Source organism: Myotis yumanensis, unplaced genomic scaffold, assembly GCF_028538775.1.
Source record: "Myotis yumanensis isolate MYYU_CA2020_CCGP unplaced genomic scaffold, mMyoYum1.0.hap1 SCAF_20, whole genome shotgun sequence".
In the NCBI taxonomy this organism is placed as follows: Eukaryota; Metazoa; Chordata; class Mammalia; order Chiroptera; family Vespertilionidae; genus Myotis; species Myotis yumanensis.
The window spans coordinates 732,236-748,325 of NW_027223771.1; the positions used below are offsets into that span (position 1 = coordinate 732,236).

Consider the following 16,090-nt stretch of genomic DNA (forward strand, 5'->3'; position numbering starts at 1 on the left):
TTGGCACGTGGGCCCGCGTCTCGGGCTTACCTGCACAGCGTCAGGGCGTCCAGCTGCTGGGGGTGTCTGTGGTCGATGATGATGATGTCGTGATTGGCAGCCAGGAAGCAGGTCAGGACAGCCTGGACCTCCAGGGCCACCGTGTACTTAAACCCTGCCTTTTCACACGCCTTACGGAATCCTTTACACTGGCTGTCGTCTCTGACAAACACTAAAAGTACCTGAATCAAAAAAAGCATAAACACTTAAAAAAAAAAAGAGGTTGGAATATCATTTCTTAACCAGCCACAGAGAACTCCCATGTGTTTTACGGCAAGCACACCGCTGTGAACGTGATCTGTTGATATAAACCGTCTCCCCGATGTAACTCAGGGGCCGGATCACTCGGCTCCTGGGAAGCTGGGCTATTCTATCTGGACGTCCAAGGGCCAGTGGTCGGCAAACTCATTAGTCAACAGAGCCAAATATCAACAGTACGACGACTGAAATTTCTTTTGAGAGCCACATTTTTTAAACTTAAACTATATAGGTAGGTACATTGTTATTCACTTAATTAGGGTCCTCCTAAGGTGTTGCGGCCAAAGGTAAACTGAGTGGGGGCGGGGGAAGGATTAAGGAGAAGACAGACAAGAGAATGAAAGCTGGGTCTCGGTGGGACGCTGCTCCCTGATGAGGAGACAGCGCCAGCGCCCACAAGCTGTGTCTTTATTTGATAGCAGATGCCACGAGGCAAAGTAGGGGCGTGATCACGTTGTTTATAGCATTCTCATGAGTTCCAACCCTACTCAACTACATGCACCTGAACTCTAGCATGAGGCACGTGGGGCCACGTGTTTGGACCATAGGTTCAAGCTTACAACCACAGCCGTTGGCTATAATTGTGCTGGGAGGGTCCTGCCCTACAGCTGGGACCTGCACGTGGCAATGAGAGGACCCTGTCCTTTCATTAGTCCGAGGCTTGAACCTGGCCAAAACACCATAACCACGGCCCATACTAAGGCTTAGGAAGAGCCACACTCAAGGGGCCAAAGAGCCGCATGTGGCTCGCGAGCCGCAGTTTGCTGACCACAGTCCTAGTGCATGGATCACATACTCCTTCTTTTGCTAGTAAACCTCTGGCAGAACGCAACCAAGGACTGACCAAGCACTTTATCTTGAAATTAAACCAATTCAACCACACAAATATTTGTTTCAGTTAACAGTAAGTTTACTAGGCAGTCCTTAGATGGGAAATGCTAATATTTCAAACTCCTGGAACACTTAATACTTTATATAATGTTTTTATTTTTTAAACATATTTTATTGATTTTTTTACAGAGGAGGGGAGAGGGATAGAGAGTTAGAAACATCAATGAGAGAGGAACATTGATCAGCTGCCTCCTGCACGCCCCCTACTGGGGATGTGCCCGCAACCAAGGTACACGCCCTTGACCGGAATCGAACCTGGGACCCTTCAGTCCACAGGCTGACGCTCTATCCGCTGAGCCAAACCGGTTAGGGCCATATAATGTACTTAAATGTTCTGACTCAATGTAATTCCTCCAAGTTGAAAAAAATCCTATCTAATAACAGACGAACATGGTAATTGACCATACCTTCACTATGCCTCCCATTGGCTAATCAACATGATATGCAAATTAGCCACCAACAATGATGGCGGCTAATTTGCATACTGCAGGCAGGGTGGGACAGCACCATCCCGCCTGCCCTGCCACCATCCGGGCCTGCTATCTGCGATCCTGGGCGGTGGGGGTCCCGTGTGTGACCCACCCAGGGCGGCCGGGTGAGGCAGCAGCAATCTGCTGGCCCGCCCAGGCATCCTGTGCGTGACCCAGGGCAGCACCCCAACCCCCCATCAGCCCTGCCCTGTGCGCGACCCGGGGAGGCGGGGCAGGCACCTAGAGATCGGGCCTGCCATCTGCCACCTGGGGAGCAGGCCTAAGCCAGCAGGTCATTATCTCCCGAGGGGTCCCAGACTGTGAGAGGGCACAAGTGGGGCTGAGGGACACCCCTCTCCCCCCGCCAGTGCACACATTTTTGTGCACCGGGCCTCCAGTTTTGATTAAAAGAGAAAATTTAAAGCAGACAGAAATATTATAGTTCACAACCTGTCAGTGAAGTGACACAGGAATAGCACCAGGAGCAAGAGGCAGTGTCTGTGCCTGGGATGCCGCTGGCTGACCCCAGGCCTGGCCTGGGTGAGGTGAGGCCTGGATCTGCTGCTCCCCCTATCCAGCCAGCCCCCCCCACCCCCCATAGATGTGGTTCAGCAGCACAAAGCAGCATCCCCTTTAGACCCAGACTGACTCCTGGGAGCCAGGGTGGTAAGGGAGAGGACGGGCAGCCTGTGAGAAAGAGGCCGCAGAGCTGAGAGAAACCCTGTGCCCAAGGCTTACTAGTTCCTCTACGTTGACCATGTGCACAAATACTCCAAGTGCAAAGAACTAAGAGAGCACGTCTCTGCTAGTCTCTTCCCATTTAAAAAAAATGAAACAGTGAACATGTGTCTGTGTGTGGGAAACATCAAAGAACTTTGGGGCTAAATTTCAATTGGTTGTTTTTGTCTAATATTTTGGATTAAATAATTTACAGGTATTTTTCTCTGATAACAGCTATTCAGAAACACAGGGAAGCACATGCTTTTACGTTTTTATATCAGAAAATTTCAAACCTACAGGCAAGTTGTGAATGACAATGAACGCTAGTATACACTTCTTCTAGTTTCATCAATTGTTAAAATTCTGCCACCTTTTGCCCAGCCAGTGTGGCTCAGTGGTTGAGCATCGACCCATGAACCAGGAGGTCACTGTTCGATTCCCAGTCAGGGAACATGCCCGGGTTCCAAACTTGATCCCCAGTTGGGGGCGTGCAGGAGGCATCCAATTAATGATTCTCGCTTATCATTGATGTTCCTATCTCTCTCTCCTTCTCCCTTCCTCCCTGAAATAAGAAAAAAAATTTAAATTTGCCACCTTTACTTCCCCCCCCTCCCCCATTCCCTCACTCCACACACGCCCAATTATACACATTCTTTATTTTACTGCTGAACTTTTTAAAGTAGGTCACAGATATTTCTTCATCTATAAATAGTCCAATGCGCATTTCTAAGAAACATACACTCTTAGATAACTATAGTACTGATATTGTTATCTGACACAGAAGACTAATTTCAATGTGTAACTTGAGGCCCTATCCCTCCCCACCTCTTTAAAGAAAACCAACATGAGACAATGGCAGCAGGGTTTATAATTACCTGGAGTTGATCTGCATGAAACCTCATGGGGCCAAACTGCACGTGAGATGTTGGTTTCTGTAAGAAAAAGACTTGCTTAAACTTTCTGTCTCTAATCAGAGCTACAGATGGAACTGAAACTCCTAGAGAAAAATTACCGAGAGTGAACAATTATTACACAGAGGAACCCCAGGGTCTCCCCAGAACCCGGGAAGGTGCAGCGCAGGGAGGGGAAGTGAACTGAGTGGGTCCCGGCTTTCCTTTTCCTCACTGTGTGTGACTTGTCATGAAACAAGAGTTAAGTAAGTAAGCTTTCGAGTCTCCGTTTGAGAAAATCAACAGTGCAACATTAAGGAAAACAGGAAGAAAAAATAAAGTTAAAGGCAGTAATTAATGACAATTTCAAATGCTAATGACTAGTACGGTTTAAAAAAAAATACATGTATGTGAGTACACGGTGTTGGTCACCAGCTGAGGGCCCAGAGGAAAGTGTGCTCAGGGCCAGAGCTTCCCTCCCGGGAACGACTGTGCATGTTACCCGGACGGGGGAGGCAGCAGCCGGGACAGGCCAAGGACAGCATAACTTTCTGTCTCAACGATGACAGCGACTCACCGCTGCATCCAGTGCAAGAAACAAAACAAGCTACAGGTTAACTTTTTAGGAATGATGAATGCTGCCTCCGTGTAAGTTCAGAAATATCTTTTTAAGATGTTACTGTTTTGGCAGTTCTATTTTACCACCGAACACTTTATTTACTCAATGAGACTGCATGCTGACCTTACATCCTGTCCAGGGGGTATGTTTGGCTCTCAGGACCTCAAGTCCAACAACTGCTTACCACGGCCGCCCCCCCCCCCCCCCCCCCCCCCCCCCCCCGCCATCACCACCCCCAGGAAATGTGATGACATTACTCCGTGAGCGGACGTCAGCCGTGGGCCCTCAAAGAATAAACAACTTCCCAGCGGCTCTGGATAGGGGATCGGAACTGCCGGAATCCTTCTATTTGCCCTTTGTTTGTGTATGAAAATCAGTATCAAACTGGCCTAATCTGCCCTCTTAATAATATTTACGTTTTACACAAACATTTAGAAGGGAAAATCATTTTCCAATTAACTTCAGTAATGTCGCTTGGATTTAATCTTTCAGCTTCAAAAGCAACTGGTATTTTTAGGTAACATAGAAACAAACAGTATGTTCCTAGGCTGATGCTGGTAAATTATACAGGTTGTTGCATTTGGTCTTTTGGATTTTTAAATATTTATGTATTTATTAAGATTCAGTTATAAAAAGGATTGTAAAATTAGGACTATCAGATAAGGATGATGTCCATTTGTATTTTTAATATTTTAAAGTAATTTTTGTGAATATGGCTGACAGAAACACGAACTAAATTATTAGAAGTTTCGATGAAACACAGACTTTTGGGGTGTTTTTTTTTTTGCCTAACTGCCCTATCATTTAGATGTGACTCTAGAAGGCAAAGTGACTGGGTTATGAATCTTGATCATGGTAGGGGTGGGAGAGGAAATAAATAATTCCAACCTGTCTAAAATTTCTACACCCTGACCCTCCCTATTCCTTTGCCTGCTTTTATTCTCTGTAGCTCTTAGTCACCATTTACCACGTTACTAATTTTATTATTCATCTTCTTTATTGTCTGTCTCTCCCACTAGAATGTAAGTTCTATGAAGACAGGGATTTACCTGCTTCATTCGTTGTTCTACTTCCAATACCCAAAACAGCCTGGCACCGGCAAGCATTCAAAAAATATTTTTGAACGAGTGTTTACACAACAGTTACTCTTTTTGAATCCATCTACAAATCATATTCATACCAGCTTTTACATATACGTGTACATATTATAGAACTTCCAGTTCTCAGAATATTTTCATATTCAGGGTATACTTCATAAAGGAACATGAAGGAAGGAATCTTACCACAAGAGAATCATGTGATCTCTCTCTCTTTCCTACATCCCCTTTATTAGGAACTAAAGCTATGCTGGGAGAAGTTTACATGAATTGTACACAAACCCAGGAACCATAGTGAAGACTGAAGTCAGATTTTGTCCTGAGCCGTACAGCCAGCGGCCGTTCTCTCTCTCTCTCCCTTTTTCTCTCTTTCAACAAAGAGTGGTCATTTGATCAAAGGGACACAGCCTGGACAAGAATCAGGGGACACCAGTTCTTAGCTCAGAAGAGTCAACATTAATCCAGCCGTGTGTGTGTGTGTGTGTGTGTGTGTGTGTGTGTGTGAAACACCCACTGCTATTCATAATTCTTAAAAAATTAATCTACAGCTTTTGTTTCTTACACTAGATGCAGTGGTGAGTAGCGGCAGGAGCAACATAAACAATGACGGCGTGGTTCACTTTTAACAGAGAAAGAAGGTTGTGTGCTGAATGCCTTGCTTCCAACCACATTTAAATCCCACTGAGTCCTTACCCTATGAGTAAGGTGAACTCACTAACTCCATTCCACTGGTGAAGAAACTGCAGCTAAGAGCGGTGTGGTTAAACAGCTGGCAAGGCGCAATGGTGGGGACAGGACACCATTCACTACGATTTAATTCCCGTGGTCTTTTCTTTTTTTTTTTTAATTTTTATTGATTGCAGAGAGGAAGAAAAGGGAGAGAGAGAGAATATGATTGATCGGCTGTTTCCTGCACACCCCCTACTGGGGACTGAGCCCACAACCCAGGCATATGTCTCCAACCGGAATTGAACCTGGGACCCTTCAGTCCACAGGCTGATGTTCTATCCTCTGAGACAAACAGGCCAGGGCAATTCCCGTGGTCTTTTCATGCTCCATTGAGAAAGACCTAAAACCACCCGACCCTCACCTCTGTCTAGCTCAGTGATGGCGAACCTACGATACGCGTGTCACCACTCATTTTGGGTGACACGCATCGACAGAGACAAAAAATTGCATAATTCAAATATGTGTCTCTCGCAATGGCCAGAGTTGGGCATCACTTGAGTAATATTATTACTCACGTTACTCATGATCAATAATGCAATTCTAAAACCGGATGTGAACATGTACATCGGTGTTGGGTAGCAAAGATACATAGTGAAAACATCCAAGATTCATTGTTCCAATATTGACATTAATATAAAAAGGTTAAGGATTGCACTATAAAGAGATTAATCTTTACTCACGACATTTTATTTTTTACTCGAGTGACAAAATGCCCAATTCTGGAAACGGCCTCGTTATTGTCAACATGTCCCTCAGGTAAGCTTCCCATGTGTTCAGGTGCATTCGGCAAACGGATGCACTTGATCGCCATGTTCGTTAGGAGACAGGAGTGGGAGGGTTAGAAGAAAAAGATATACAGTGCAACAGTGCTCGACGAGACATTCTGCGTGTTGGATAATTGATTACAGCACCATATATCTGTTGGCTATACATACTCTCTTTGAATTGTTTTGCACCAGGAGTCAGTGCAACAACACTGCAAAAAGTTAATAGGTAAGAAACCTCTCAACCGTTTATAAAAAACGCCATGATTTATATTTATTTATTTTTGCAGCCTTGTGATGGAGAATCAAAAAAATAAAAAAGCAAGACTGAATGATAAAGGAAGTGGAAGTAGCAGTAGCTGACCCTTTCAAGACATATGGACCGAGATGTACGGGATTGTCGACAGAAAACAACAGATCATTGTGCATACTGTGTAATGAAACGGTAGTAAGCAGAACGTGGAATGTAAAGAGACATTTTGAAACTAATCATTGTCAGCTCTTGAAAAAAAGTATCGATGAAAGGAAGGAATACATTTCTAGGCAGCTACACCTCTATAAAAGTCAATCAAATTCCATCATTAAATTTGTAAGATGCTCTACAAACTTAACATCAGCAAGTTACTTTATTCCTCACTCCATGGCTCAGCATGGAAAAGCCTCAGTGACGGAGAATTTATTAAGGAAACATTTCTAAGATGTGCACCAGCTCTATTTCACGATATGAAAAATAAAGATGATATTATTAAAAGAATTTCTGAGTTACCACGCAGTAGAAATACTATCAAAGACAGAATAATAGATCTTAACAAAACCGTACAACATCAATTAAAAAAGACTTAAATAGTGGTAAATATTTTTCGATTTCTCTTGATGAAACTACTGATGTCACATCAAATGCTCGGTTGGCCATTATTGCTAGATATTCTGATGGTCTCACAATGAGAGAAGAGTTGATAAAGTTAGAATCAGTGCCAATAAGTATATCAGGAAACGAAATATGTAAGGTTGTTATAAAAAACATTCAGTGACCTAAACATTGATATCTTTAAAATTGTGTCAGTCACGACAGATGGGGCACCAAATATGGTGGGGAAAAATGTGGGATTCCTAATTTGCATATTACCTCTTTATTATATAGGATGCTTTTTAGGCACCGAGCAGGCAACAGAGAACAAGACAGACAACAGGGAGAGATGTGACAGAGTCAAGAATCAGTCAAGGAAGGCCCCTCTGCAGCAGCAATGGAGGAGAGGTCTGAATGACAAGGAGGAGCCAGCCAGGAAAGACAGAGGAAGGAGCCCCAGGCAGAGGGAACAGGACGGCTGGTGCACAGGACCTAAGGGGGGTAGTGGGGGAAACAGGAAGAGCAATGCAGGGAAGGAGAGCAAGAGGGCAGGAGTGAAGTGGTGGCTGACAGGAGCCGTAAGATGCAGAGCTTTCTATAGCAGGACAGGAGCTTGAGTGTCACTCCATTTTCATGAAAAGCCACTAAAGAGTTTTATACAAGGAAGTGACATGACCTAATTTTTACTTTTTTTAAAGATCCCTTTAGCTACTGGTGGAGCATGGACAGTGGGAGGACGAGAATAGAGGCGAGGATACCAGTCAGGAGGCTTCCAGAGAAGTCGAAGGGAGAGAGGGTAGCAGCTGGGCCTGGCAGTGTCCCTGGAGGCAGAGTGATTAGGACTTGCTGATGGAAGGACACAATCAAATCAGACCGGAGTTCTGATGTGTGACTTGCAGTTTTATGTCAGTATTGCGTAGGCATCCTAATAGAAGCTGGTGTGGGTCTGCTTGGTCCTTTCCAGATCCACCCACAAGATGGCACTAAGATCTATTCTGAGGCATAGCTTCTAACCCTTTCCCTGGTCCTTCTCTGAGCAGGCGAAGCACTGCATATCCATGCCCACTGTCCTAGTCTCTCTTCTTCTCCCCTCACCGGTTCCTGATTTTCTCTTCAGTCAATTTAAACAGCAAATATTTACAACGAGCCTTTTATATGTTACCCTAACTGAACAACAAAGTTGAGTCGCATGCCAGGGTATAACCATCCAGACCCTTTTCCCCCTAGCCCACAGTGTGGGGCAAAAATGGTGTCTCGATTAAATGAGCTATTTTTTAAAATATGTTTTTAATGATTTTTAGAGAGAGAGGAAGGGAGAGGGATAGGGAGGAACATCGCTGAGATGAGAGAGAAACATCATCAGTCAGCTGCCTCCTGCATTACCCCTACTGGGGATTGAGCTCGAAACCCAGGCATGTGCCCTGACTGGGAATTGAACCCGTGGCCTCCTGGGCTCTGGGTCGATGCTCAACTGCTGAGCCACATCGGCCGGGCTAAATGAGCTATTTAAAGAACAGTTTTAGGCTTATAATAAAATTGAGAGGGAGGTACAGAGATTTCCCTTATACCTCCCATTCCCACACATGCATAGCTCCCCCGATCATCAATATCACTCACCAGAATGGTACATTTTTTACCAAAGATGAACCTATACTGACACATCAGAATCACTTCAAATCTATATTTTACATCAGGACTCACTCTTGGTACGTACATTCTACGGGCCTGGACAAATGTATAATGAATGAGATGTATTCATCATTAAAATATCATGCAGAGCCCGAACCGGTTTGGCTCAGTGGATAGAGAGTCAGCCTGCGGACTGAAGGGGCCCAGGTTTGATTCCAGTCAAGGGCATGTACCTTGGTTGCGGGCACAACCCCAGGAGGGGGTGTGCAAGAGGTAGCTGATCGAAGTTTCTCTCTCATCGATGTTTCAAACTATCCCTCTCCCTTCCTCTGTAAAAAATCAATAAAATATATATATATATTTAAAAAATATATATCATGCAGAGTACTTTTTCACTGCTCTAAAATTCCTTTGGAACTCATCTCTCCCCAGCCCCCACCTTGGCAACCACTGATCCTTACACTATTGCCACCGTTTAGCTTTTTCCAGAATGACATATAGTTGGAATCCTACAAGTATGTAGTCTTTTCAGATTGGTTTCTTTCACTTAGTAAGTAATGTGCATTTAAGGTTCCTGAACGTCTCTCATGGCAAAAGACCCTACAGTAAGGAAATGAGAAGGTAAGCCACTGAAAGGGAGAAGGTATTTGCAGAACATATAACTGACCAAGGGCTCAGATCATCTAATCTAATAAAAAATAGAAACATGCAAATTGACCATACCTCCACTACACCCCAAGCCACGCCCACCAGCCAATCAGAGCGACTATATGCAAATTAACCCAACCAGGATGGCGGCCAGCAGCCACGGAGCTGGAGCAAGCAGGAGGCTTGGTTGCCCCAGAGATGGAGGAAGCAAAGCTTCCCACCTGCCCTGGCTGGCTGTGGCCTCCGCTCAAAGCAACAAAGTTTCAATTATAGAAGATAAATAAATCCCAGATACCTGCTTCCAGCCAGCCTCCACTGGGAGCTTGGGTGGCTGGGGGCCGTGGCTGGCCAGCCTGCAAACAGCCATCAGCCCCTCACCCAGGCTAGCCAGGCACCCCAGGGGGAACCCCCACCCTGAAGGGGCTGTGGCCAGTCTGCAAACAGCCATCAGCCCCCTAACCCAGGCTGGCCAGGCACCCAAGCAGGACCCCCACCCTGATCTGGGACACCTTTCAGGGCAAACCAGCCGGCCCCCACCCATGCACCAGGCCTCTATCCTATATAATAAAAGGTAATATGCAAATTGACCCTACAGCAGAACCAATGGGAATGACTGGTCACTATGGCACACACTGACCACCAGGGGGCAGACGCTCAATGCAGGAGCTGCCCCTGGTGGTCAGTGTCCTCCACCAGGAGAGAGGGGGAGCACTGCTCTGCCAGAAGGCCTGGGCAGGGCTCACGGCTGGCGAGCACAGCGGTGGTGGCGGAAGCCTCTCGCCTCTGTGGCAGTGCTAAGGATGTCCAACTGACAGCTTAGGCCCACTCCCCCAAGCCGGCAGTTGGACATCCCCAAGGGCTCCCGGACTGCGAGAGGGTGCAGGCTGGGCCAAGTAAATCCCCCGAGTGCATGAATTTCGTGCACCAGGCCACTAGTATATAAAGAATGATTGAAGATCAGTAAGAAGAAACCCACCACCTGGTTGGAGACTGCCTTGCACAAGCAGATGATACCAATATCTAAGGACTTAGAACAGTGGTTCTCAACCTTGGCTGCACATTAGAATCACCTGAGAATCTTTTTAAAATCCTAATTTCTGGACCTCATCCTCCAGAAATTCTGTTTCTTTGTTACTAATGTTGTGGCCCCACCCCATAACAAAGAAACAGAATTTCCCGAGGATGAGGCCCAGAAATCAGGATTTTAAAAAGATTCTCATGTGATTCTAATGTGCAGTCAAGGTTGAGAACCACTGACTTAGAAGGATAGTAATCCTCTGCATCAAGATTCAGCTAGGGGAAAAAAAGGAACTCATCAACGATCTCTAAGTTTTAACAATTTTATAAGTTTTAAGCAGGAAATCTGAACAGATATTTTAAATTTGACAAAACAAATGTCACCCGCTAGAGTCTCCTCTATTGTAAGAGAATTTTGAGAAAAACATGGAAAAAGAAGCATCTGCCTCTTCCTTGTGTGTTTGGGGGGAAATGAGTTACTTATGCAACGACTACACAGTGGAACGCTTTGTTTCCATAGAGATTATGACACAACTTAAATTAGAATATTCCGATCTGAATTGAGAAGTGATCTTTTTGTCTAAGTGAATGGTGTATTCAGTGTGAATAAAGGCTCCGCACATCTGCTGATATCATTTCCTCTTTACTTCAGTAATAATTAATCATGAGACTGCATCCACACAAGTCCTAAAATGGGATTCCTATCCCCCAAATTTAACAAGTGCCTCAAAATATGTAGTGAATGACAGATTTTTCTACAGGATGTACAAACATACTGAACACAAAATACTTAAAAATATTTTTTGCTCATTTCACATCTATTACATTTAAGCATTCCCTGTACTCACTGTCTGGATAAGACAAAAGTTAGTTTAGTCTGCCTTCTGTCGTTACTACCTGAATTCAACAGATAAACTGTACACCGGTGCATGAAATTATTAATCTGATGCACAAAAAAATCAGAATGTTAACTTTCAAAAGCAGCAAAATAGATGATCTATAAATACAGTCTATTCAGGGGCTCCACACTGCCCCAGATAAGGCCTGGACTCTCTGAGACAGCATTCAGGCTCCTGCTGCGCCCCCCCCACCCCCACTCAGAGCTCCTGACAGCCCATCTCTCACTACTGTGCCGTGGCCACGTGGCTCCCTCGGCGTGGCACACTCCTGTATTCTCCCTAATTGCTCCTCATCTTTCAAGACTCAAGAGAGGCTAAGCTCTACCTATGCCTCTGGCCCCAACCTCCACCTGGAGGAGGTGTCACGCCGAGGTGTATCCCATGGGCCCTGGGTTTCTCTGCATCACAGCAGAATCATATCCTGTTTCCCCTACCGAAACGACTTCTGAGTTCTATTCACTTGCATAAAACTGGCACCCAAAAGGTAGTGTTTGCTAAAGGCTGAATGAACCCATTACCGAGTAACGGACATCCCCATCGCTGCTTCACGTTTTGATGATATGTCTTCCTAAAGGAACTAGCTAAGAAAACAGAATAATCCAAATTGTTAGAGTAGAATGAAGATTGGCTAGGTTTCCTGACTGGTTTACATTATACAACATTCTGCTCTTTTTCTCATTTCACTGTGAAATCTTTCCAGTTAATGGATATTCTATCTCATTCTCAAAGGTCTCCAAAGAAATGATGCAATTTTTAATTTAGTTACAGTTGAGTATATCCTCAATTAACCAAATATTCAAACAAAATTCTATGTGATTAGATTCTCATCTGTTGCTACTTTGGGCATATTGGTTCCTCATATCAATTGCTATTTTCAACCATGTTTTGTTTTGATATTTTAGAATGTGCCTCCTTTGAAAATTATTTCCCATTTAAATTATAAAAAGTGAAAAACAACACTGGTTTTGAGCACACATAACTGAATCTGATATGAAGCATGACGCACAAAACAGAAAGTAAGCCTTCTAGTTCAATCAAAGGCACAATTTTCATATAAAAAAAGTTAGGATACCATCTTGTGATTTTGTAAAAAAAACAAAAAGCATAAAATCAATAAAAAATAAAAGCAGAGCCCTAACTGGTTTGGCTCAGTGGATAGAGTGTCGGCCTGCGGACTGAAGGGTCCCAGGTTCGATTCCAGTCAAGGGCATGTACCTGGGTTGCAGGCACATCCCCAGTAGGGGATGTGCAGAAGGCAGCTGATCGATGTTTCTCTCTCATCGATGTTTCTAGCTCTCTATCCCTCTCCCTTCCTCTCTGTAAAAAAAAATCAATAAAATATATTTAAAAAAATAAAAAAATAAAAGCAGAAATATTTTGTACATTAACAATAAATTTTGAATGTACATCTATATACACTTCAAATATTTTTACCTATCAAGCAAAATGAAACTCAAATTTTTCATGCTGATTTAATAGTGTACAAAAATTTTCCTAATAAAAAGAGGACTTAGAAATAGAGAAGGTGTCAAACATATGTGGCAGTGATAAGGAATAAGTCAAATACACGAAGTTATAATTACGCTCAGAGAGTAAAATAAAGCAGACCACTTATGCAAGTGGCTGGTTTCACTTATTACATGTTGATTTTTCCGAAAGTCCTCAGTAAACAGATAGCTGGAAGACTTGGGCAAGCACCCAGATTTCCAGCACACCAAGGCCTTCTCAAGAGAACAACACTGCCCTGGACGGATGGCTCAGTTGGTTGGAGCATCGTCCTGTACACCAAAAGGCCATGGGGTTCGATTCCCAGTCAGGGAATCTGTTACTTATGTACCTAGGTTGTGGGTTCAATCCCTAGTCGGGGTGAGTATGGGAGACAACTGATTGATGTATCTCACATCAATGTTTCTCTTGCTCCTTCTACCTTCCTCTCTAAAAATAAATTTTAATAAAACAATATATCACCCTAACCGGTTTGGCTCAGTGGATAGAGCGTTGGCCTGTGGACTGAAGGGTCCCGGGTTCGATTCCAGTCAAGGGCATGTACCTTGGTTGCGGGCACATCCCCCAGTAGGGGGTGTGCAAGAGGCAGCTGATCGATGTTTCTCTCTCATCGATGTTTCTAACTCTCTATCCCTCTCCCATCCTCTCTGTAAAAAATCAATAACATGTATTTAAAAACAAACAAACAAAAAAAAAACACAATATATCCTTGGGTGGGGATTAAAAAAAAAAGATCAAGAGAACAGGTGGACAACGGTTATTGGTTTAGTGTGCACTCTAACCCTGTATGACCTCATCTAACTGTTTACATCTGCAACAACTCTAGTTCCAAATACGATCAACAATCTGAGGGTCCAGTGGACATTAAGTTTGCGAGGACACCACTGGACCCAGTATACTCATTAAGTCACAAGTGCAACCTCAAGTAATTAAAAGTGATGAATCCACTTCATTTATATAAAGTTCAAATCTGCCAAAACTAATCTATAGTGTATTTTGTGGGGATGGAATGACTGAGAGAAAATTCAAAGCCAAATAGGGTCCTGGAATGTTCTATTTATTATTACTTTTAAAATATATTTTTATTAGAGGCCCGGTGCACGAATTTGTGCATGGGCGGGGCCCCTCGGCCTGGCCAGTGATTGACCCGTCTCGCCTAGTCCCAATCGGGGCCAGCCGGTCGGCGGGGAGGAACCATGGGAGGTTGGCCAGCCATGGGAGGTTGGCTGTGGGAGCGCACTAACCACCAGGGGGCAGCTCCTGCATTGAGCATCTGCCTCCTGGTGGTCAGTGTGCGTCATAGCTACCAGCCAGTTGTCCGGTCGTCACGGTCACTTAGGTTTTTATATATATATATATATACACACACACACACACACACACACACACACACACATATATATACATACATACATATACATATACATACATACACTAGAGGCCCAGTGCACAAAACTGTGCACGGGCAGGGTCCCTAGGCCTAGCCTGCGATCAGGGCCATCTTCAGCCCGATCACCAGTCCCCAGTCCCACCGCCACCCACCCCAGTTCCCCGTGGTTCCCCATTCGCCATGATTGGAGCCTGTGGGCCGGGGGAGGGACCAAGAGGTCTGCCCTCCACCTGCTTGCCCGTCCCCAGTCCTGCCCTGCCACCGCCCACCCTGGTTCCCCGTTTACCATCCAGCGATCAGAGTCTGCGGGCCGGGGGGAGGGACCAAGAGGTCTGCCTTCCACCTGCTTGCCAGTCCCCAGTCCCACCGTGCCGCTGCCCACCCGGGTTCCCCGTGGTTCCCTTCAACATCCAGCGATCGGAGCCTGCTGGCAGGGGAGGGACCAAGAGGTGGTCAAGGCACCTCATAGCGACACGCCGTTACGCCGTTATGGCCACTGGCCTTCTATTATATGGGACAGATTGATTTCAGAGAGGAAGGGATAGGGAGAGAGAGCTAGAAACATCAATGATGAGAGAGAGCTTCCCGCACACTCCCCACTGGGGATCAAGCCCACAACCCAGACATGTACTGTGACCAGGAATCGAGCCATGACCTCCTGGTTCATAGGTCAATGCTCAACCACTGAGCCAGGCCAGCCGGGCTGCAATGTTCTATTTCTTGATCTGTGTGCTGGTTACATTGAGAAAACTTCATAAAGTTGTACACTAATGATTCATATATTAACTGCATTAACTTTAAAAAGATACCCAATCAGCACTTCAGTTTTCACTGGAAGAAAAGGCCTCCCTCTCCCGCAGCAGGGCCAGTGGCAGGGGCAGCACGCCTGTGGGGAAGGGGGTGGGGGCGGCTTCTCTCCCCCTCACTCCCTCCCTCACCTGCTGGCTGCTGTGCGTGAGGCAGGGGCAGAGGACAGGCCCAGGGAGGGGCCACTAGACAATCTCTCACTGTTGGGCGTGATGGATTTTTAAAGCATTGTTGTTGTTTCTCTGGAGACTCTCCTGCTGTGTCCCTCCCACTGCAACTCCCTTCAGACGGGCAGTGCCTCTCTTCCAGATTTTGTCCAGCCTTCCCTCGTTTTCTACCCTGGCATAGACACACAGGCTTTGTGCTGGGGTCCCCTCTGCCTGCTCAGCTAACATCGAGGGCAGGGACCCTTTAAGAAGGACCCCATGTCAACATTTTCTCTACATCCAGCACCTGCCGAAGCCAAGCTGTGCTCACAGCTCTGCTCGCTGCCACTAGTGACTGCTCAGTGGGAGGGAAGGTTGGTACATTCAGCTTCAAGCCCAACAGGCTTTCAGGCAGGTGGTGGCTCTGCCCGCCTGAGGTGAAGACTCTGTCCTTTAATGTCTGGGGTGTCTTCTGTTTACACCCCCATTTTACTTATGGGACCTCCAGGAAAGGATCTCCATCCACTGCTCAGACGTATGTCAGGAGCTGCAGTCTGAATGAATGGAGAATGAAGACAACGGGGAGGCTGGAGGAAGAAAAGGAATGCAATACCTGACTGCTACTAAAAGCAGCAGCCACAAAAGGCCCTACTGGCCTGTTTTTGGTGGCATAATTTCCTTTTTTTTCCCCAAACATATTTTTATTGATTTCAGAGAGGAACAG

The 16,090-nt window shown here is 45.4% G+C and overlaps 1 protein-coding gene across 1 annotated transcript in view; it reads right to left on the reverse strand.

Annotated features, from left to right (window-relative positions):
- The window catches only part of PDE8A (phosphodiesterase 8A), a 98,810-nt gene that overhangs the window by 39,761 nt on the left and 42,959 nt on the right, over window positions 1-16,090 (reverse strand). Inside the window, exons 2-3 of the mRNA XM_070400581.1 lie at window positions 3,254-3,310; window positions 31-221 (exon numbers count right to left, since the gene is read on the reverse strand). Of these exons, the coding sequence (XP_070256682.1) occupies window positions 31-221; window positions 3,254-3,310 (248 nt within the window). The remainder of the gene's footprint in view (window positions 1-30; window positions 222-3,253; window positions 3,311-16,090) is intronic.